General features: G+C 37.8%; 2 protein-coding genes across 3 annotated transcripts in view; one reads left to right on the top strand and one right to left on the bottom strand.

Moving 5' to 3' along the window:
* The window catches only part of LOC131444797 (dual adapter for phosphotyrosine and 3-phosphotyrosine and 3-phosphoinositide-like), an 81,296-nt gene extending 64,059 nt beyond the window's left edge, over positions 1-17,237 (top strand). For both annotated transcript variants that reach the window (XM_058615454.1, XM_058615455.1), the window contains 8 exons: positions 533-655; positions 1,006-1,139; positions 2,714-2,844; positions 3,139-3,186; positions 4,753-4,815; positions 6,026-6,111; positions 13,191-13,278; positions 13,992-17,237. In XM_058615454.1, the coding sequence (XP_058471437.1) occupies positions 533-655; positions 1,006-1,139; positions 2,714-2,844; positions 3,139-3,186; positions 4,753-4,815; positions 6,026-6,111; positions 13,191-13,278; positions 13,992-14,015 (697 nt within the window). In that variant the 3' untranslated portion in view covers positions 14,016-17,237. The remainder of the gene's footprint in view (positions 1-532; positions 656-1,005; positions 1,140-2,713; positions 2,845-3,138; positions 3,187-4,752; positions 4,816-6,025; positions 6,112-13,190; positions 13,279-13,991) is intronic.
* Positions 15,401-20,954, bottom strand: lamtor3 (late endosomal/lysosomal adaptor, MAPK and MTOR activator 3). Its single transcript, XM_058615457.1, has 7 exons — positions 20,753-20,954; positions 20,453-20,481; positions 19,145-19,179; positions 18,069-18,127; positions 17,293-17,426; positions 16,838-16,901; positions 15,401-15,687 (listed from the first exon to the last, which is right to left on the bottom strand). The coding sequence occupies exons 2-7, from the start codon at positions 20,459-20,461 to the stop codon at positions 15,614-15,616; spliced, it is 375 nt and encodes a 124-aa protein (XP_058471440.1). The 5' UTR covers positions 20,462-20,481; positions 20,753-20,954; the 3' UTR covers positions 15,401-15,613.
* Positions 20,955-23,001: the final 2,047 nt, after the last annotated feature.

Below are 23,001 nucleotides of genomic sequence, written 5' to 3'. Positions count from 1 at the left end.
ACACTTTAAGCAAGTGCAGATGATCAATTATTGGCCTGACCGATTGTTGGGCAGGCAATATCTGGCATTTTGCCGGTTATCAGTATCTGCATATTATTTTATCACTGCTATTATATTATATTATATTATATTATATTGTATTATATTGTATTATATTATATTATATTATATTATATTATATTATATTATATTATATTATATTATATTATATTACATTACATTACATTATATTATATTATATTATATTATACCTATGTTACTTTTTGTTTAATATTGTTCTACAAACAAATCAGTTTTCAGTCTAGATGAATCATTGTTTTTGTTTTTAGTATAACTTTTGTATTTGTTCCTTTTCCAAATGTATCTGCCTCATGAACTAATAATAATCGGTATCGATATTGGTCGAGAACATGGCAAATTAGACAAACCTCTGACATCACAACATCACATACTCTTACAAAACAACAAGTAGGAAAAGGGAATTTTCACATACAAAAAAACTAAGTAAAAATGGGTTTTTTCTTTGTTGAAGGTGGTACCACTATGACCTGTCCCGTCATGCTGCAGAAGCCCTCCTCTTGTCCAATGGCACTGATGGAAGTTATCTCCTGAGAAACAGTAATGAGGGACCAGGCTGCTTTGCCTTGTCTGTCAGGTTAGTTACACTTAATTTAACGCCATGGTTTTAAGCCAAAAGAACATACTTTGAAATAGTGACACAGATGCTAAAGTGTGTTAACCTACTTCATACATGTATTGAAAGTGTCCGGTGCATAAACCTCTTATAGTTCTAATGAGTTTGTATTTGCCATTTTTAGTTATTGTATAATACTGATTTATTTAGGAAAAGTTAATGTAAGGCTCCTTTCTAAACTTTTCTAAAATGAAGAAACATTAGCTTTTGTTTTGAGTGTAACTATTATCAGAGCGATTAAAAATTAGAAAAATTAGATAATGATGCTACTTTACAAGCTTATGACCTTCACAATGTCTGTTGTTTGTCAGGGCCAAGGATTCGGTCAAGCATTTTCATGTGACACGCAAAGATGGTGGCTATGCATTTGGCTTCAATGAGTTTGCAACCCTTCAAGACTTTGTCCATCACTTTGCAAACCAACCTCTGCTGGGCAGCGACACAGGTATGTAAAACACTGCAGAGCCTCACTATCTATGAGGGGTGGAATTAACAAAAATATAATGATTTAAAAAGTGCAGCAGTAAAATTGGACGTGAAATGAAAAATGAAGTGGTAAATTACCACATTTTATCAATCACTTCTTCTTACATTCATCATTTACAACACAAAACCACGCCCACTAACATTTCTTTGTTATTTAATTTTTGTAACTTCCAAAACTGCATCTCACCAGCTTATGTTCTGAGACTCCAGCTAATTTAATGCATACTTTGATGCATAGTTCAAATATTCTAATGCAGAGGTCCGAAACTCGCTCATGTAGCCACCCAATCAATTCACCACCAAATAAAGTTATGCAATGTAGGATTTGCTCTCACTTTGCGTTCATGAACAGCCAAAGGCATGATGGGAGTAACGCAGTAACAGCTGCAGTGAAGGAAGATCTGTCAGTGTTTATTATGACATTCCAGCATTTAATATAAAATATTCTGATTCATGGTATATTTACAATATTATTTTTTGTCTTTACTTATTTGTAATGTCTTTTTAAAATGTTGATCCTCCTCAGCACTTCATTTCACAGATATATACTGTATCAAAGTTGCTGTAAACTGTGAAAAAATCTTGACATCATCTCACTGACATTTTTAATAAAATGCAAAAATAAAAACAGTTTTATTGTCAAATGTTGCTGTCGCATATCTCAGGGGTTTTATACATTATTGTCCAAGAAAAAAATTGACAAAAAGTCCAAGATTGAACAAAGTGATAAACTTCAGCATGTCAGTCTTCTCCTCCGTTGATGTTGACAATCCAAGCTCTCTCCTCAATGAATCCACACAGCAGCTTGTTAATACATCGATAATAAGTTAAATAAATGATAATGGCCAATGAATAAATAAGTAATACCTGCTTTGTCGTAACATTTCGAAGAGCGTTATTACATTCTGTATTTTGTATTCTATATTAAAAATATAGAATATAGAATATATTAAAAATATAGAATACTGCAGACATTAAGGTACACTCATATTAAACCACCGAAAGCAATTCAGACAGTTGCGAGTGAGAAACAAGTAAGCTCATTTGTATATTTCTTCTACCTACATAGTTCTATGATGTAATAGCCACGTTATTTGTGATGCCATGTAACTGGCTGAAAGTCAATTTAGTTTTGTTGTTTTATTCTTATATGTGCCAGTTCTTTTTATTCTTTTTAGTGCATAACCGATTGCTTGGATCCTCTCCTTTATTGAACAATATTCTGGAATCTAAATCTACATTCAAGTTCTTATCAGACACCCTGCGGTGGGCCAGTTTTCCAATAACCAGATCCATAGTTTTCTTCAACTCCTCGCCAGCAGCTGAAGAAGCTAGAGGATGGGGTTGGGCTATGGTGTCTGAAGATAACATGTGCATCTAATAAAGGACAAATTCCCCTAAACAAAATACATTTTGCACACACTGGTTTGTGAGCTATGTAACTAATTCCTCAAGCATGTTTGTGTTTTGTTCCCTCAGAGTTTTGATGTCAAGTCATCAAACCTGTAACCTCCCCTCTGCCTCTCAATCCAGGAACTCTAATCGTACTGAAGAGACCGTACCCATGGCGTGTGGAGGAACCGTCCATCTACGAGTCTGTGCGAGTTCACACAGCCATACAGACGGGCCGCACAGAAGATGACCTTGTGGCCAATGCACCATCGGTATGACGTCCACTGCACACACTCTGATCATACAAACCATCTCAAAAGATCTCAGTGATGTTTCTTAACTAGTCATGTATGATTTTTATTAGTTTTGGAATATAATAGAATTCTTTATTGTCATTTTATAACAATATTGGTAGGTAAGTAAGTAAATAAAATAATACATATAAAATGAAGTAATAAAAAAACAAAAGGAAAGTAAAACTTGTATATATATACATATATATATACACATATGTGTATATATATACATATACATATATATACAAATATATGCATATGTCTTTTCAGCTGGGCACAAAAGAAGGATATCTGGTGAAACAAGGAGCGATTGTGAAGGTGAGGCAGTAGAATTATTACACATCACAAATCATATTCATAGACGCAAAATTATGAATATTAACAGTAGGTTTACAAGCTGGTAGTGAGACCTGCTATGATGTATGGCTTAAAGACAGTGGCAGCAGGTGGAAGAGGTGGCAGAGCAGTAATGCAGAGAATTCCATTGAGAATGATAAGCATTCACGCAAAGAAATGGCCTGAAGCAAATCTGTACCATAATTCAAATTAAAAAGGATTAACAGAAATGCTTTTTCATTTTCAGAATATAGCTGCATTTTTTTTTGACTTTCGCATTTCACATTTTCATTTTGTTCTTCAAGACAGCTAATTTTGTAAATTAATTAAAATTAAAAAAGAGAAGGACATTTAAGATTTAATTTTCAAAAGATACCCCAGCAAATTGTTACCAAAATTCAATTTGAAATGTCAAATTTGAAAATTAAAATGCATTAGCAGAAAGGCCTTTTCATTTAAAGATCATAGCTGCGTTATTTGACTCATAAATAATATTAATAAATAATAAATCATCCAAACTGCATTTCCATTTTTCATTCTTTCAAAATGAGCTGTCTTGTGGCTTTCTGTGTGGTGTCTATGCTATATCACCTTTTGTATAGCAGCATCATGACCAATGACATAAACCAGTGGCAATGATACAGTAAAGCCCAGTGGCGGATTGGCCATCGGGAGCACCGGGACGTTTCCACCGCAGACTGTGTGTCTCACGGAGGCTCCGCCCGAGCCCCCTCCACACACACACACACACACACACACACACACACACAGGCACACGGCCCGACAATCAATCCAGAATACCTAGAGATGAACGAAAAATATGATTTTGTTGCATAATGTTTGAGCCACTACAGGATAGGTTATACATGCTGAAATAATAAATCATAATTAAATACAGGTAGCTGTTTTGTTTACTCTTAATCTATTAGGCTGCAGCTTTGTGGCAGTTTTTTTTATTGTAATTCTGCACCATAAATGATAGTTTGACTATCATTATAATATATACAAGCTATATATAGTATGACTATAAACTTTATAGGCTGTGTTCACACACACCTGTCTTTCTGGGTTGTGTGTGCAATCATTAATAATATAAAATCAATCAATGAATATATATATGTATACACAGAGAAGTGTGTGTGTGTCTGTGGTGACCATTGAGCCAAATAATTACACAGATTTCTTTTAACTATCAAATAGGGTTAGAATACACAACTAGAGGTATGGTGGTCTGCATGAGAAGGGTGGCCTGGAATGGCATCAAATTCCCGGCCTGAATTATTGTCTCAGTCCACCACTGTTAAAGCCTGTGGCTGTTCCCCTGTCTGGTGTCATCTTTGCTGTCCATCTGCTTGGAAGAATATGTAAAAAGAGCCAAAGCCAAATCAGCATCAACTCTGACACTGATTAAAATCAAACATATGAAATGAAATGCAGACATTTATTTTTGTAGCCAGCCACTGTGACTGTCATGGTGACTGTGGGCATATTTACAGTATATTTGAAAGAAAGAAAATTTCACACTTACTATTTTAAATCTTTTTGCAGAACTGGAAACAGAGGTGGTTCACACTAAACAGATATGAGCTCAGATATTTCAAAGACAAAATGGTGAGTGTCTTCAACTTTTCTTCAGGGACGTCACCTCAATTTGCTGTTTTATTTGTTCTTTTTGGGTCTGTTATTTACGATTGAGTATTAGGGCCACATTGAGAAAAAAAAAATTCATACTTAAAGTCGTAAAATAAAGTCTATTCTAAGTAATATTCTAACCTGTTGTTTTAGAAGAGGAGAGTTGTTAAAATGAGGGCTGTGGAGCATTTTGTGGAATTGTACTATAGGTTTCACAAACAATTCAATTCAATTCAGTTCAATTTTATTTGTATAGCGCCAAATCATAACATACATTATCTCAAGGCACTGTACATAGACAACATCAAGGAGAGCAGATAACACCAACAGTTCACACAATGAGCAAGCACTAGGCATCAGTGGAGAGAAAAAACTCCCTCTTAACAGGAAGAAATCTCTGACAGAACCAGGCTCAGAGATGTGCGGTCATCTGCCTCGACCGGTTGGGGTGAAAGGAAAATGGGGGACAGAGGAGAGGTGGGGGACAGAAAGGGGGGACAGAAAGGACAAGAGGGAGATGAGGTAGAGACAGAAGAGAGAGAGAGACCAGGAGCAGATACACAATAACTGTATCAAGTTACAAGTTTATACAGTCAATGATATCGACTTTTAATTATAGCACAATAATAATGGTGATATGATATGTATGATATGGATAGCCTCGAAAACTGGATCTTGATCCTGCAACCTGCAAGATGAGAATACAGAGAGAGAGAGAGGGAAGGAAGGAAAGACACAAACTAGGGAGAGAAAGAGACAAGGTTAATGACATATAGAAAGTCATATTCATACCCTGAGTGTGAGAGAGTGAATGTGCGTGCACCACAGGAAAATCCCCCAGCAGTCTAGGTCTATAGCAGCATAACTAAGAGATGGTCCAGGTTTCCCTGAACCAGCTCTAACTATAAGCTTTATCAAAAAGGAAAGTTTTAAGTCTAACTTTAAATACAGAGAGAGGTACTTTTAGCACATCAGCATCACATTGTCATAAGTATCAAGAAAAATACATCATTGCTTTTGTGGAGGGGTAAATAGCTGGAACTGGAACTTTATCTTCGAAGTCTGTGATTTTTTTTTTTTCCATCAATGTGGCCCTAATACTCAGTCGTAGTTATTATAGTATGTGGCTGCAGTTTTGTACTGATTAAGTTAGTGCTGCATGTGTGAGATTTTGTTTGTCTCCTCGCAGTGTGAGGAGCCCATTAAAACCCTGGATCTGACAGCCTGCTCTGCAGTCCAGTTTGACTATTCTCAGGACAGAGTCAACTGCTTCTGGTAGGATGGAATCCATTAGCTTAAAGTCTGGTTATGAATCAGGGTCAGTATTTTAAGCTTGCTGTGTTTACAGCAGATTTTTTATTTCTCCTTTATTTGACCAGATAAAAGACCCATTGAGATCAAGATCTCTTTCACAAGGGTGACCTGGCCAACAAAGGCAGCAGCACACACAAAAAACAGGAAGGCAGCAACTACAATACAAACATGGAAATACAAAAGTACAACTAGACAAACATAAAGTGCAAGAGTTGTGGTCACAGTAACAATTTAAGAACACAGGCACTGTTCAATGGATTTCTGTTGCCTGTCTTTTAAGATGGAGCGAAAAGCTCCCAGTGAAATAAAAGCTTGCAAATTAAGTTCAGTTTGGAGGGTATTCCAAGCAGAGGGGGCAGAGAAACTGAAAGCTTTTTTTCCCATTTCGGTCAGAACGCGTGGAGCAGACAAGTGCAAAATGTCATTGGAACGTAAGGCATAATAGTGCTTAAATAGGTAGGAACCAAGCCGAGAAAAGCCTTATAGATCAGAGTCATCCAGTGTGTGTAGCGTCTTACAGACAGAGAGGACATGGAAGCTTTGGCATACAGTTCACAGTGGTGGGTGAGGCGGCTACAGCCAGTGATGAACCTCAGAGCACAATGATAGACTGGAGTCAAAGACTGTAGGCAACTGTTAGAGGCACACATGTACACAACATCGCCATAGTCAAGTATTGGTAAGAATGTCACTGATATCATATGTAGCTGCATGTATGGCTGAAGTATGGCTAAGTCGCTTTGGATAAAAGCATCTGCTAAATGACATGTAATGTAATGTAATGTAATGTAATGAAGTTAAACATGAGTGAACAAACATTACATTACATGTCATTTAGCAGACGCTTTAATCCAAATCGACTTACAAAAGTGCATTTCAACATTTGGGTACAAACAAGAGCTAGAAGTAAGTGCTTCAAGTAAACCAAACTATAAAGAGCTAGTCATAAGTGTGATGTACATGTAAGTGTTTTTTTTTTTTTTTTTTTCTCGTCGTTGTCGTCTTAGTTGAGGTAGAGTCGAAAGAGAGAGATGTGTTTTCACTCCGCGGCGGAAGATGTGGAGACTTTTGGACTCTTCGATTACTCCCAGCTCCAGCATCTTCCTTACCTCCTCCTAGCCACTTTACGAGCCTCCGGCACGCAGTAAGGACGCTAGTTTACCGTTCGGTCAGGCATGGTGCGGATCTCATGTTGGACCACCTCTGTGTGCCCGAGGAGGGAGGAGAAGACATCTCGGTTGCGATCCACCAGCTCCAGAGTCATCTGCCGTTGATGTGGGGACAGGCTTGGACCCACCTGAACCTCTTCTCTCGCCGGTTCCTTGGACTCTGGGGGGGGGTAGACAGCTGAACAGCGCCTCCCTGGTGTGTCACTTCTTTCAGAGGTTAACGTGATAAATTTGCTCAGGTTTTCTTTTATCAGATTGCCTCACTTTGTAGTTTACCTCTACCACACGTTCAATGATCTCATATGGTCCTTGCCAGGTTGCCAGGTATTTGCACTCAGTGGTTGGCAGCACGCCTGTCCACCGGCTTAAACTCTCTGGGTTGAGCAGATCTGTTATAGGAGGCTTTCTGTTGCCGCTGAGCGGTCTCCATGTGTTCACGCATCATGGGATAGATGGCCTTCATTCTCTCTCTCATGGCCCCGACATGCTCGATCAGGGTCCGCTGTCGGCATGGCTGCTCCTCCCAGGCCTACTTGGCGATGTCCAGCAGTCCTCTGGGTCTGTAGGAAAGCAAGAGCTCAAAAGGTGAAAAACCGACTTTTTCTTTGTTGATAATAATCTTCTACATCGTGTCAAAGCATGTGAATACCACCCTATAACCATTTCAGATCATGCCCCAACTTCAGTAGACATTAGCTTCCCACATGGTACAACCACCATGGAGGTTTAGCTCCCACTTGCTGGCATATAATAAGTTCAAGGACTTTGTTGATGCTCAAATCCGCTCCTATATTGAACTAAACGATACTCCAGGCATTAGTAGTAACATTTTGTGGGAGGCACTTTTCGTGGACAGGTGATATCCTGTATTTCTCAGATGAGAAGGACTGACAGAGCTAGGTTAGTGGAGATTGCAGAGGATTTACTCAAACTTGATGTAATTTACTTGAGGGCTTACTGACACCTGCCAGTCAATCATCCCACTGCTCTCTACACTCTGTGATTTGCTCACTGCTGTCCATATGTGTTCATAAGGTATCGTACAACCCGGTCGTCACCAACACAATTAGGTCTTGGCTTCAATTGATGAAACAACACGGCTTCAGCCCATACCCCAATCTTCAATAATCACTCATTTCTCCCCTCCTGCTCTGACCCCACTCTTGTACAAGAGAGACATTTTTTTGTCTTTCATGTCTTTGTCAGCTAAGTACAATTTGCCCAATAGTCACTTATTTAGATTCTCCCAAGTAAGACACTTCATCCAAAAGCAGTTTCCACACTTTCCGAACCGCCCCCCTGAAGCGGAAATTGACCAATTTCTCTCCCTTGATGCAAACAATATTTATTCCTTCAATGTTTACCCGAATATGAAAGGACCACACTCTTTTTACGCTTTTTGCTCCCAGTCTCCAAGGGGATTTGCCAGAGTCATTGAGTGGTGAACACCATTACTCCATCCAACTTATGTGCTATTTCCTCCAGAGTGGGCAAAATGTAACTTTCCCACTTCACAGCTATTTTTAACCGTTTCAGGTCAACACACACTTACTTGGTAACCATAGGGGGACACCAATCAGTGGTTCTCTATTATGCCAAGGTGCAGCATGCACTTCAATTCGGCCTCTATTTTTGTCAGAAAAGGAAATTGGAATGCGGTGTGGCGTTGTCAAAGAGTAAGGCTCAGTATTGGGCTTTTATTAAATTTTTACAGGATCACAACTGAGCAGACCAATATCTCCAAACACATCATCCAGCATGTTCGTGTCAATGGCACTGACCCTCACTACTAGAGCAATCTTCTTGGCAACACTGCATCCCAGTAGATTGTGGGAATGGCTCTTTTATTACTGTCACCCAGTATTTGTATCTCCTTCCCTTGGACTGGCTATGGCCAAAAACTTGCATATGCACTGCACTTCGCCACCTGGGCTGGTGACTACGGTGGCCTGAAAGTGCAAACCAGTATTACAAAACTTGAAACAAATTTACAAATACAGAAACAAATTAACAAAACATGAAACAAATTTACAAATACAGAAACAAATTTACATTTTCTGAAACAAATTTACAAAATGCAAAACACTTTTACAGTCCGTGTATCATTCATTCTTTTTTATATTCAATTGAGGTTTGTTATTTCCTTATTCGTTTATGAATCTCATACCAAAAAACAAATAAGGGGTCATTTTTTTTGTACTTTAGATTTATTGCTCAGATCAAAAATAGGAAATGAAATAACGGGGCCATGGAAAGACTTTGATTTTGATATTTAATTGGTCCGATTTGTGTGAACCGGAAGTTATTATCTTCTTCGTGTGTTGCACATGGAAGTTTAACATTAGCCTTCACAAAACCTTACTGAGGATCAATCATGGAGAGTTTCATCTTGTTCAGAGGAATGAAACGGATGACTGTAAAGAAAGACGACATGGCGTCTTGTGCTAAACTTTTCCAGGTTTAGCACAAAAAAGTTGTGCAGACTCATGATCATATTTTTGAGATGGCACTATATAATTGTGAACCATAACCATATGTTATATGAAATATTGAACAACAAGAATACAAATGGCCATTCATACAAAACACAATATGTACAGTTCATACCATATATATATATATATATATATATATATATTGACATTAACTAAATTTACAGCGCACATATGACCCGTAATTTCGAATGGGAAAAAGGCACAACGATTGATCCAGTGGATGGGGAAAAAGTCTGTATTGAGGGGGGAATGTATGTAGTGTATATGTGGGCTGTTATTGAGTTGCAAGGGGCAAAAAGAAGAGGAGCGGCTGCACCAAGGAGCCTCCTACCAGCCCGACCAGAGCAGTGGAGGTTCAGTTGATCCTTCCAACAGTCTTCAATCTTTGAGCCCAGACTATACCTCTAGCTCGCAATCAACCTGGCCAACGCGGCGCGACGTAATGACGTCGCGACGCGACGTAATGACGCACGGCATCATCTTCTGTTTCACGAAAGGGGTTAAAGGTGACATAGACCAGAAGCTCTAATTAACGCTGCGTTTGTGTGTGTATCCGCGTCATTACCTCGTTTATGAAACCCTAAAGTTTCAGAACAAACAGTTCAGCCACTGCTGAGAAAATAGTGTTGTATTGTTTGCCTGGGCTCTGCGAAGCGGATCGGCACTTCCCTATGCTGATGATGTCTTTAGAAATCCTCACCACTCCTCTCACCACCGTAGCGCCTCCTGGTGCGGGCACTAGTCCGGGCACATCCGGTTGCGTACATTCAACCGCAGAAGAAGAAGAACTACTCTCGTTGTAGCTGCTGAGATGCAGAGCATCCACCGTGCCAGAGGGGGAGCTGTGTATCTGAGAGCTGGCCTTCCAATTACGTCACTTCCAGGTACCTGGCCAATCACAGGACAGTGGGAAAGCTCTCGTTGGCTGGCCAATCACAACACAGTCCACGTTCTGGGGGTGTGATTTTGGTCTGAAACAGCGCGGCTGACGAGAGCGTCAGTGAGGAGATATTTTGATCGGCTCGTTCGCAGCGACTATTTGGTTTTTAACCATGAAAACAAGTTAATATATGTAAGTAGACCTCCATAACTAACATATATGTGTGATACAAGCATTCGATGTTACCTTTATTAATATTAATAATAATAATAATAATAATAATAATAATAAAGGTTTTTTTTAACCCGGGTTACACAATGCATTCTGGGGCGTAAAGTTTGTTTAGCTGCTGGAATAATAACAACATGTTAAAAGTAGTTTTATAACTCCAAATTATTTTTATTATTATTATTTCACTGTAATTGATATTTTCATCACATTTATCAGTAACTTTATGAACAGATAGTGACGATAAGACATCAGTGGTGAAGTAAGCACAGGTCTCACGGTCACAGCTCCACAGTCATCTGTCCCGTGTTCACAATGTCAGTATGAATCCACACAGCAGCTTGTTCATATGTAAAAGACAACACCTTTTTGCCTTCATTTATTCACATTTCTCATAAAGTTTTCACATCGTACGGTTCACTGACAGTAGCGCCGTTCCCGTTGCTCTACTCGTACACCGCTGTGAAGTCACTCTGGGATTTTTATAGCCTTTGTGAAACTATGAATTAAAAATATAGAATATAAAGATCTATACATGCCTATACCCATGTCTCCAGGTGTATGGAGATAATCCTGATTCTTTATTATTTAATCAAATAGAATAGATTTGAAACCAAAAAAGAGATTTGAGAGCAAAAAAGAGTTAGTGGCAATGTTTTGAGATCGAAACAGAACAGTCTGGAAAATGGAAAAGTTCCAATACTGCAAAAGTGACACAAAAGCTTTTGAAGGTGACAGTGGTCAAGTCAGTCACCTGACTCAAGCTTTTCGGTTATTGAAGACTAAACTGAAGACAGAAGTATCAGCCATAGACAAATCTGTCGGTTGACATCTAACACAAAGGAGGGAATAGTTTTGGATAATTGCATTTCATTATTCACATTAAGCATAACAGAAAAAAGAGCAGAAAAAAGGTCATGTCAAAGAAAGAAACAGGTGGAGTCAGCATCAAGTGATGATGAGCTCAGCAATTTTACTGAATATACAACAAAAATAACTTAAGTCACTCAAAAAAATCACATAAAAACCAAACAAGGCAACATACTGTATGTAATGTGGATGACGGGAAGAGAAAATTAGATGACAATGACAATATCAGGTTCTGTGAGCTGTACTTCCCCCAGCAGTAAAATGTGGTATTTGTGTATCATGAAAAAGGGGAAGTCTGAGAGTTGAAATAACAGAAGGAAACAGATGGGGTTGTGTGCTTTACCCAACGCTGGGTAAACTCACTATATAAAAAAAAAGGTGTTTGACTCCTTCCCCAGCTTAGTAGACAAGTTTGTCTGACATTACAAACTACTCACCATAAACAACCAGCATACATCACACAGGGTCCTTCAAATCCTTGCAAGTTTGTGAATTTTTTGTTGAAAAGTCCTTGTATTTCATGTCAACCAAGGTATGGGAACCCTGATCACTAAACAAAAGAATGCACCACTATAGAGCACTCACCATGTCCCAGTGGTTACACTTCAATCAATCAAATCAAATCAAAGAGGAAGGTGAGACAGAAGAGAGAGACCAGGAGCAGATACTGTATATATACATGTATACAGTACATATATATGATTACAATGTCATTCATATGAACAGTAGCATGACTTTTCGCAAAAATATAAATAAATACTGATATCAGTTTTCATCAGCTAGATGTGGCACTAGAAATTTCCTTCTTGGAAAGTAGTTAGGATTATGCCAGGATGTCATGACTTGCTATATTTGACGCTAGTCACTTTTTTTGAAGAAAAAATATCACCAGGGCTCAGTAAAGTCACTAAATTGTCAACATTGTTGTGTGATCTGTTTGCTTGAATCACTTTTATTTTCTTTAATTTCCTTTTCTTTTCCCTGACTTTTCCCTCTGTGATTATATCTGTGATAAACGTAATAACACCACTTTCTCCGTTTTTAGTGTAGTGCAGTGTTTTGAGTGATTATGAGGGGTTCTTGAAATGATTAGGGGATACTTCTTCAAAATGGTTAAAAAAAACAAACATTTGTACTGTTTCCGTGTGGATATGGCTTGTCTCTTGGCAGCAGCAGTGCAGGGACAGGCAGGGACATGAACTGTTTTTCCCATCACACTGCTGAATGACAGGGTTTTTTGAGTATTAGAATTCTCTTTTGTGGGGGCTTCTTTTTGTTTTCAGTCATACTCAGTCCACACACAACTGCAAACAATATGGAAAAAGAGATTTAAATAATAAAATGGAAATAATACTGTATTAGACAACACTCCAATTCCCTCTCTCTCTCTCTCTCTAGCCTGGTGTTTCCTGAGAGAACATTTTATCTTTGTGCAAAGACGGGTGTGGAGGCAGACGAGTGGATCAAGATTCTGAGGTGGAAGCTGGTGAGTTTGTTTTATACAGTCCAGACAACAGGTGTCATTTTTTCAACTGCTGGAGGTACTATAGACACAACAATCATTTAAAAAAGAATGAATGAAAATGTGCACAGTTCTCATTTTCACTAGAAATAGTTTAAAAGCAATTTGAAAACAAGGAAAGCACCAACTAAGCTTTAGCAGAAGTAGGCAAGGCAGGTTGAGGGGAAGTACATAATTTCAACACCTAATTACTCAACTCCCTTGTCTCAGGGAGGCTTTGCATTTTAAAGGGATAGTTTATATTTATTTAAGTAGGATTGTGTGAGGTCCTGACACATAGGCCTTATCCACGCAGAAACAGGACTTTCCCTAAACAATCTTTTTTTTTGTCATTTTCAAAACGTGAGAAGACATTGAGCATTATGCAAACAAGCATATATTACAATGTATAAAACAGAACTTACAAAATTAAGAAACGCCACAATGGCGTTTTGAGATTTTCCCACTCTGGGATCAGTAGTTATTATTATTACTTCACCTGCAAAGAGTGGGAGTGAAGTATTGTTTTTGGTGGATCTGTGTGTCTGTGCTTCCACAGTTGCCACTATGACCAACAGAGGCCGCCAGAGAGGCTTGTTGGGTGGATGGGGTGAAGTCTGCCATCTCTGATTGACTTGTTATTTTAGTGTTATTCAGACTATTTGTATTGACAGTGATATTCTTCTTCAAATCTCCAGTCCCAGATGAGAAAAGGTCGATGATTGCCATCAGTGAAAACACACACTATGGACAAAAGCCCCGTCTTCCAAGAGGGTGTGACATCAGCTGGATGAACAATGAAGAAATATGGTCATGTCTGGAAAATGAACTTGATCATGAAAAACACTGGTACACATTTCCCTGAGTAGACTCAACATAGTCTGTTAATTTGGGTGGGACTCCATTTTGCTTCAAGACATTCAATTTTCATGTCTGTTCCTATAATGCTGTAAGTTTGACGGACACATTGATCTAAAGAAAATGAGGGCTTAATGTTAGCAACTGAAACCCTTAAATCCTGCACCCTTCACTGACTTTGATAAAGTGTGCGCCTGAGTGCAAGAGGCATGAATAGGAATTAGATAGGACATATTCCTACCATACCAAATAATTAAGATTAAAATTATAGAGATCAGGACATCACGTCACTCAGTATTTATTAACTGCCATCAGCCTAAGGTGTGGCAAAATGAACAGGATCGGAGCTGGATTCAACCTGTCAGAGTTCAGTGTTCACTTTAAATTAACTGAGATCGACCGATATATCGCAAGACAGACAGAAAGTATTTGATCATTATAATGCCCCAGATGTGCTTTTTACAAGTTTGGTACCATAACATCAGGACATTATATCAGACCTGCAGTATCCTGACATCTTCAACATCCTGATAAACTTCCCTTTATCTTACTCCAAAGAGTCCCTGAAGGCTTGTAAGAGCTTGGAGGGAAACAAATGGATTCAATCTGGGTTTGAAACAAACATTCAACAAGACCAATCACAGGGCAATTCAGAGAGAGCAGGGCCTCCTATTGGCTGTTTCACTGCACCTACTACTACTATACAGGTCTCTCTAATTAAATAATATCTAGTCCAGCACAACAGTTGTTTGCACCCTGCAAAAAGGGAAGGATTCTAAGAGTCACAAAATAAACACTTGTTTAACTGGTATTTAAATAACTTTAATTAAACTTGATAATTTTTTTTTTCTGTGATTGTGCCTACAACAGCTTTAATTTGGTGAAAGTGGAACTTCTTGTTTTCAGTTGTTTTTTTACTTAAAGAGTGGACGAGGGATTATTTAAAAATAATGGCCATATTGCCATCTAAAGAAAGTAATAGCATAGTCTTACATTCCTGTAATTATTCTCCTACCACATGGCTCTTCTTGGGGTTTCTTTAATTTTTCTTTCCAGTTAATGGGTTTTTTTGGGGAGTTTTCCTGACCTGAATCCAGGGATGTAGGCAACAATGCAAAAGGACAAATACATTGATTGCATTGGTGAGCTTTTTGTTCAGTGGCTGAAATCTGATTTTCTTGTTGGTTCTCAGCACACTCAGATGGGGCACATTTTCTATAAAAATGGAAATAACTAAAAAAGGCAAAACTACTTACATGATCAATTTAATATTTACTCAGACTTAAACATACACACTCTCTTACATGTGAACATACTGATGAACAGCACCTCTATTCTACAGGAAACATAAAGCCATTACTTTGAACTGCAAAGCCATGAATTTAACTTTAGATGGAAATATTCAGTGAGCAATGTGATCCAGACAGATGATCTTGAACATGATTGTTCATTCTTTCTGTGCTTATGTCACCTCCACCACCTGCCTCAGCTCCTCAATTAGTGGAGCCAGCTCCTTCTCCAGACTCATGATGATACCTGTGGAAACACAGAGGAAGTTGATGTCACTTCAACCAGGCAACTAGACACTTGACAAAACACCTGCATAGGAACAAGTGGGGAAACAGCTCTGTGTGCTAAACAGAGGGTGAAGCAACTATAAATATATAATGACAACACCAACACTCCAGCTCTACACACAAACCATCAGAGGGACTGCAAAGGATGGCTCAGGACTAGGGATGTTATGATTAACCATGATTATAAATGTCACTGTAGGATAACCGCAAGACTTTGATAAATGACAGCGTCTGGTGACGTTGGGATAGCGTGTGCTCAGCGTACCACACACATACAGCTTACCTGGCAAGTGAAAGAACTGGAAAATGGCCGAGGGACGAAGTAATCCGTGATACCCAGTTAGTTCACAGTGAGGGACCATTTTAGCTATTTAAATTTTTTTAACTAGGACTAGAATCTAACTAGGACCGGAGTGTCCTAGTTAATGATGTGCATCTGATCTGCAGAGCCATATATAGCTATAGGCTATCCAGCTAGCTTTGTGGCTATGTGGCTATATTAAAATTAATAGTTTCATATTAAGTATTTGATTTGATTTGATTTGAGCAAGATCTTGCAAAACTTTCATTCTTCATTCATGTACTTCTTGGTCAGTTTGACCCATAGAGACTGTAAACAAACATAACAACGGAGCATTCACCCGTGGGAGAGGATCTGTGCTTGCCAGTAAACACGGTTTCCTTATAAGTGAGAGACATCTGAAGCTTTATGCAAGAGGACACTCTCGTCGGAAAATGTACTGTGACTTGGCGGTCCTGATTGAGTTCATACGCAACCAAATACAGTACTCTGGACAGCTTCACAGTTATCGGTGTTTGCCAAATGCAGAGAACATAGGCTACGAGTGAGAAAAGAGGATGTACACTTGGTGTTGAAGGAGCTGGATCCCAGATATGGAATCAGAATTGGGTCAATAATCCAGCGCACAAATCAATGACTCACAAGCGTGAGTCCCTTTAAACTGTCCCTTTAATTACATTATTTTCTGTGTTTACGGTTTAACCTGTTTTCGAAAAAAAGAAACAAACAAAAAAAAGTTTAAAAACTAACACTGTTTGACTGGACTGATGTGAAGGTGAACAGTGACTTACGTAAGAGATTTTCTTACCCGTGTTGGCGTTGCTACTAGCAATGAAACTGATGACCAGTGGTAATCGATTGAACTGCACAATCTGTTGAATAGATACACAACAAACGTGAGGTTGCAAAGTAAGCAGACTAAAGTATACTGATCACTGCAAATTTTCTTTGAAAAAAAACAAGAATCAGCACACAACATTAACAATTACAAGGTATCCACCAGTCATACCATACAAGAGTTCTAGGCTATTCCCTGGACATCAGAACTGCCAAAGTTTTCATGACACTGCAGCGGCATACTTTTTACAGCAGGAAACAAGCGTGGCTATCAGGCTTTTCTCTCTCTCTCTCTCTCTTTTTTTTTTTTGTTTAAATGGTGGATGAGACCAACCAGAAAAGTTCATTCATTCATTCATTCATTCATTCACTCACTTACAAGACAAATCAATCACAGCCAGTTATGTATAAGAGCTGCTGTCTAACCTGGTAGGTGTTGTAGTAGCAGATAATGCTCTTGTTCTTTGACAGACCCAGCTTGCTTCCCTGATCTGTGGCCAGGGCAAAAGTGGACAAGAAGCCCGGTCTAAGAGCATGGACAGGGGCATTGTCATTGGCAACTGCAATGACACAACAATAATGTTTAATCATTTTCATGTGAAGGTATTACACTGATATTAGTGTGTATATTAATTCTGATTCCCAAGGTATTACCTGGATATTACTTGATCATGGTATTTTTCTATAATGTCTCTGTACTACTATTACTTTCATTAAAGCTATTGCTTGTTAATAGACATAACATAGGACTAGAATAATTTTACCTTACCATGGCAAATAAATTACTATACAAATATCACATCGATGTATTTTAATGTTTTGTGATACCTATTTGTGTAAACTAAACAAAAAGGATGAAAAACTAAATTTTACAGACTATCTTAAAAGGGTTTAAGAGTTACCATACAAAGGTTAATTTTACAGAGATACCAGTATAAATGGCTTCCAATAGTAAAATGTCAGCAATGTTGCTTTATTTCATGGTGGAAAGTCTCTTAAGTAATTTCATGACCATACAAAAAGTATTTTACTTTTCAAAACTGAGGCTGCATTTGGAAAAGTTCAGGAAATTATATGTATATTACAATTATACCATACTATTAATTTAAGCTTGATTTTGCCATTTCTTTGAGGTTATTGTAAAGGTAAAAATTGTATCAGAATATCTGTAGTTTCTGTAGGATTCTGAGATGATTTCTTACCTTTAATAACTGGGACACCATCCCTGTCTGTCACAACTATAGCATGAAGACCTTCAACACTGAAGGAAAGATGTAAGATAACACGTTATCAGTACCTACTTAACCGTGAGAGCTTCTATCTCCAGGAACCAAAAAAAAAAAAAAAAATATGGATGCTTGTCATGAAAATATGGAAGTCAGTGGCTATCTTACGGAGGAAATTCGGAAAAAAAAAACTATTAGCAGTGCTACTTTAGTGTGGTATATAATTGGGAGGAGCCGATCCGATACTCAGTATCTGTCCTATACTGGTCAAAATCACTGGATCGGATATCGAACAGTTAAAACAGTGATGTCCCTGGGTCACAGGCTTGATGCAGTTATTGAAATCAAAAGGATTTGCAATTAAATAGTAAGTCTTATTCACTTGGAAAAATACTTTTTAAGTCTATCTGTTCTAATACTTTTGCTCACCTAAAAATGTTGTGTTCCGTTACAAATAATGCTATCTTCTAAATTGTGCATCAGATCCAGATGTAAATACCTGGAAATGAAAGCTGAAATGTCTCATATTCATCGTCTGATGTCAACCCCAAAATAAAGGAATTAGCCTCACTGTTCCAAAACTATAAGAGGGCACTGTATACTGAAAGCTTTCAGACATTATTTTGTATGTTTGCCTTGATGAAGGCATTGATTGCTGAAAGTAACACATTGGCATGTTTTTACTGTTGATATGATTCAACATTAAATATTAAAGGCTTTTAAATGATCACCCTTCTGATTGCATCAGATTTCTCAAGTTGCTTAGATTTATTAGAAGGGCTTTTGTTGTGTGCCTAATCGGTTTTCCCTTGCATCTCTGCTAGCAGCAACTTTCTTTTGGGTGGGTGAGCATCGCAAGCCGTGTATCCTGGTGCACTGGAGGCACATACAGTGAATTCTGCACTGTATGCTGATTATCAACACTACCACTGATGATAATCCTGTTTATAGCTGGCATTTAACAGGTTTTATGACCAGTGGGAACGGAATACAACCAAAACTCAAAAAACCTGAACTATACTTGCTACAGTCTGTTACTTCAGTACACTCACCTCTGCAGCTGTTTGTACAAATACCTCTTCAAATCCTGCAAAGAAAAATATATTACATACAAAATGAAGAAGTTACAAGCTACATGAGTGTCTCTGACCACCTCAGTGAATCGAGATGTTGTCCCATAAGGCACAAATTCTGCTAGTTTGCCATTTTACATTACAATGTAGTGGCAAATATAAAATCCAACAAACAAGGTGACACATTATCATTTTTGTAACATTAAAGTCACATCACATGTCATTATGCCCCTGAAGCTGTGTACTGTTATACACTACATTTACAATTACTTTATATTGTAATGTGCTGTGCTAAAGTCCAGCTTTGTGGTTTTTATGTCTGTCAAACTCTATGATCATTGGCATTTGAATAGGAATAATGTGACTGAAAGTTGGTCTTATATATTAACAAGCTGTCAATGACTTCAACTCATAACATGTGTTAATGCTCATGCATGTCTTGAATAAACCTGGAGTAATAGATATTTTTCACAGCAGATGTCTTAACATGAAATAGTAGGACAAGCACAGGTTTTACCATTAACATTAGTTAAGGTTCTACTCAAGGTTTAAGAGAGCCAGGGTCATGCTATTTTGTAAGAGTAGATCACACTAAATACTTGACACTTTAACCTGTAGAAGCTGTTTATCTTTATCTTGTCTCATGCCTCAATATAGATGTAGCTACTATCAATATATTGCCAAGCTCTACATACAGTGCTTAACAAATGTGTTAAATTTATCCAATTACAACTAAATTCACCTATATACATACCCAAATTTGAGCGGGCTCACTAGGCTTCACTGAGAAATCAAAAATTAACCAAGCATAATATTTAACTAAAACAAATAAAGTATTGCAAGTCAAAATCTAGAATTTGACGTCCTAATCAATAATAATGTGATTTGCTGTTTTTTCTGCTTTTTGTAAAACAGTAAATTTGAACATTACAAATAAGGTACAGAAAATAATTATATTTTAGCATTAATAGCAAATACAAGCTTCTACATTCTGATGTCTTACAGAAACATACCAAATGATTTTGATAATAACCAATGGTGTGGCATACACCTTACATTGGATGGTGGTCGAATACACTTGTTAAGCACTGGTCTACTTCAACTGAAGTGGTGAGAAATAATTCTACTGTATGTTCATTAGAACATTGCTTAAATATCAAATCGCATTGTGGCTTTAGACTTTTGCGCAGAACTGTGCAAAAACGTGTGTTTCTTCTCCTATCCGACATGAACAGGGAGTGTTGACTGAACGAACAGGAACAAATAGGAAGTAGAGACCATACTAACCTCGGCCATGATAGTTAATCGTGTGGAAACTGTAGTAAAGAAAACAGAAACAGTTAAACCATCGCTTCGATAGATAATGATTCCGACTTCCAGTTTTCTAACCCTAAAATTTTTGATATGAACTCAGGCATGCTAACATGTAAGTCACTGATTAGCAACTATATAGCAACTATAATAACGTTTAGTTACTTCCTGCAATGATTCAATCTCACGCTGCTTGAGTTAACATTTGTGTGTCTAAATACGCAATAACTGACTTAAGTTAAAACCTAAACTAAAAACGCGAGTCGCTTCGCTTACCTCCAGGTCGTTTTGAGATTTCACTGACAACAGTTACATTCTCACAAGCATGTCACATGACAGACTTCTTCTTCTACAAGTTTTAATCGCGGTTGGTAAACCAGCTGGGGTAGCTGGCGCATTACGGCCATCTACTGGACTGGATGATAACTTTAGGTTAAGAAATTAACCCCAGTTCTTTGAAACATGAGCGAAGTCTCTCCGTTGATGTTGTAGTATCTTCATATACCATAATAATGATAGTCTCGGTAACTGCTTTTATTACCAGCAAAAACAACATATATACGTAGACGCCTCATTGAGCAGGTTGGTCCGTTGCTGCGGTACGTCAGCGCGTCTACGTCAGCGCGTCCACCCCCTCACGCTACACGACACATTGGGTCACAGAAGAGACTGCGTCTTAATGATGTGTTGACGTTTACTAACGTGATGACGTTCTTTTATTGAAACTTTATTTACACACGCGTATTTCACAGACACTTGTTGACAAGAGACTTTTATCCCGGTGTGCGACAGGAATAGAGAAGAATAAACCCTCGTGTTGACTTTTTATGAACACAGAAATGTTCTTTCTGAGCAATTTGTGAATAATTAATGTCACTTTGTAAACTATGAAATGTTATAGCCAAACTGCTAAAATATATAAATGCCGATTGGAAACAGGCACGCAGTTCTTTCAACATTTAATTATCACGTTTACGCAATATAGTATCACGTTTATGTGCTCTAATTATCACGTTTATACAACATAGTATCACATTTATATGATATAATTATCACGTATATACAACGTAGTATCACATTTATATGATATAATTATCACGTTTATACAACATAGTATCACATGTATATGATATAATTATCGCGTTGATACAATATAGTACTACGTTTATATAATTATCACTTTGATACAATATAGTATCACGTTTATATAATTATCACGTTGATACAATATAGTATCACGTACGTGATACTGACCCCCAAAATTCCACTGTGAACACGCTTCTGTACAATGTGACGTTTTGAATAATTTCATTTGTTTTTGCAAACTTCCAACATCATGGCAACCTGTATGTTACAAAAAGGTGTGTTTAATATACCCTTGATTATGCACAGAAAGTTGCATAACTTTCAAATCCATGTAATGAATACAAGTAATGAGTGATATATCGTTTTTATTTGTATGCATAGAAGACAATTAACTATTTACATTTTTCAAGAAATTGTCAGGGATTAAAGGCGCCTAACGACAAAGTCGTCACTCTCTAAGGCTTTCCAGTTTGAGCCTTGCTTCCTTGGACATGTGGCTCTGAAGCTGAGTTATCTCGCTGATGAGACAAAATGATATAACAAAATAATGAAGTCATTAATGACACTCACATACATTATGGGATATAAACTGTTGTGAAAATTGGATTAACAGTTTCCTAAATGATCAGTTTACCTGGAGTCAAACTGAGTTCCCTGTCCATGTCTTAGTCCAATACTTTATTGATCCCGAAGGAAATTCAAGAAAGTCAGTCTTTGTCTTTGTCCAGGGAGATGGAGAGTACAGCTGCAGGGACATCAATCAATGATTAAGATTTAAGATTGTGTTGGACAGTGAGCGTGTGTTAAAAGGAGACATATGCAGTCATATAAAACATGTATTCTACAAATCAGTGTCAGTGTCTGATATCTCACCTCTGTATGATTGAAGCCACAGGATCGAAACGATGTTTAAAGAATTTTTCCAATCGGCATTTATATATTTTAGCAGTTTGGCTATAACATTTCATAGTTTACAAAGTCACATTAATTATTCACAAATTTTACAGAAAGTACATTTCTGTGTTCATAAAAGTCAACACGGGTATTTATTCTTCTCTATTCCTGTCGCACACCGGGATAAAAGTCTCTTGTCAACAAGTGTCTATGAAAATACGCGTGTGTAAACGGGTTAGTAAACGTCATCACGTTTCAGACGCAGTCTCTTCTGTGACCCAATCAGAGTGTCGTGTTGTGTGAGGGGGTGTGTCGTTGAGTGGAGGGGTGTGTCATTGAGTGGAGGGGTGTGTCGTTGAGTGGTCTGCGGGTCTGCAGCTGGACCTACTTTCAACATTTAATTATCACGTTTACACACTATAGTATCACGTTTATGTGATCTAATTATCACGTTTATACAATATATTATCACGTTTATGTGTTATAATTATCACGTTTATATGATTGGACATCAGTAGGTATTTTGATGAAAATAAAACAAAAGC

This window comes from Solea solea, chromosome 18 (assembly GCF_958295425.1).
Source record: "Solea solea chromosome 18, fSolSol10.1, whole genome shotgun sequence".
In the NCBI taxonomy this organism is placed as follows: Eukaryota; Metazoa; Chordata; class Actinopteri; order Pleuronectiformes; family Soleidae; genus Solea; species Solea solea.
This window is presented reverse-complemented; position numbering and strand designations above follow the sequence as displayed.

Bases quoted from the DNA above. Each gene is read 5' to 3' on its own strand.
- lamtor3 (XM_058615457.1), bottom strand. The intron at 18,128-19,144 runs GTGAGTGTACTG...TCTTTCCTTCAG, and splicing joins TTGTACAAACAGCTGCAGAG to TGTTGAAGGTCTTCATGCTA. The intron at 17,427-18,068 runs GTAAGAAATCAT...GTGTCATTGCAG, and splicing joins TGGTGTCCCAGTTATTAAAG to TTGCCAATGACAATGCCCCT.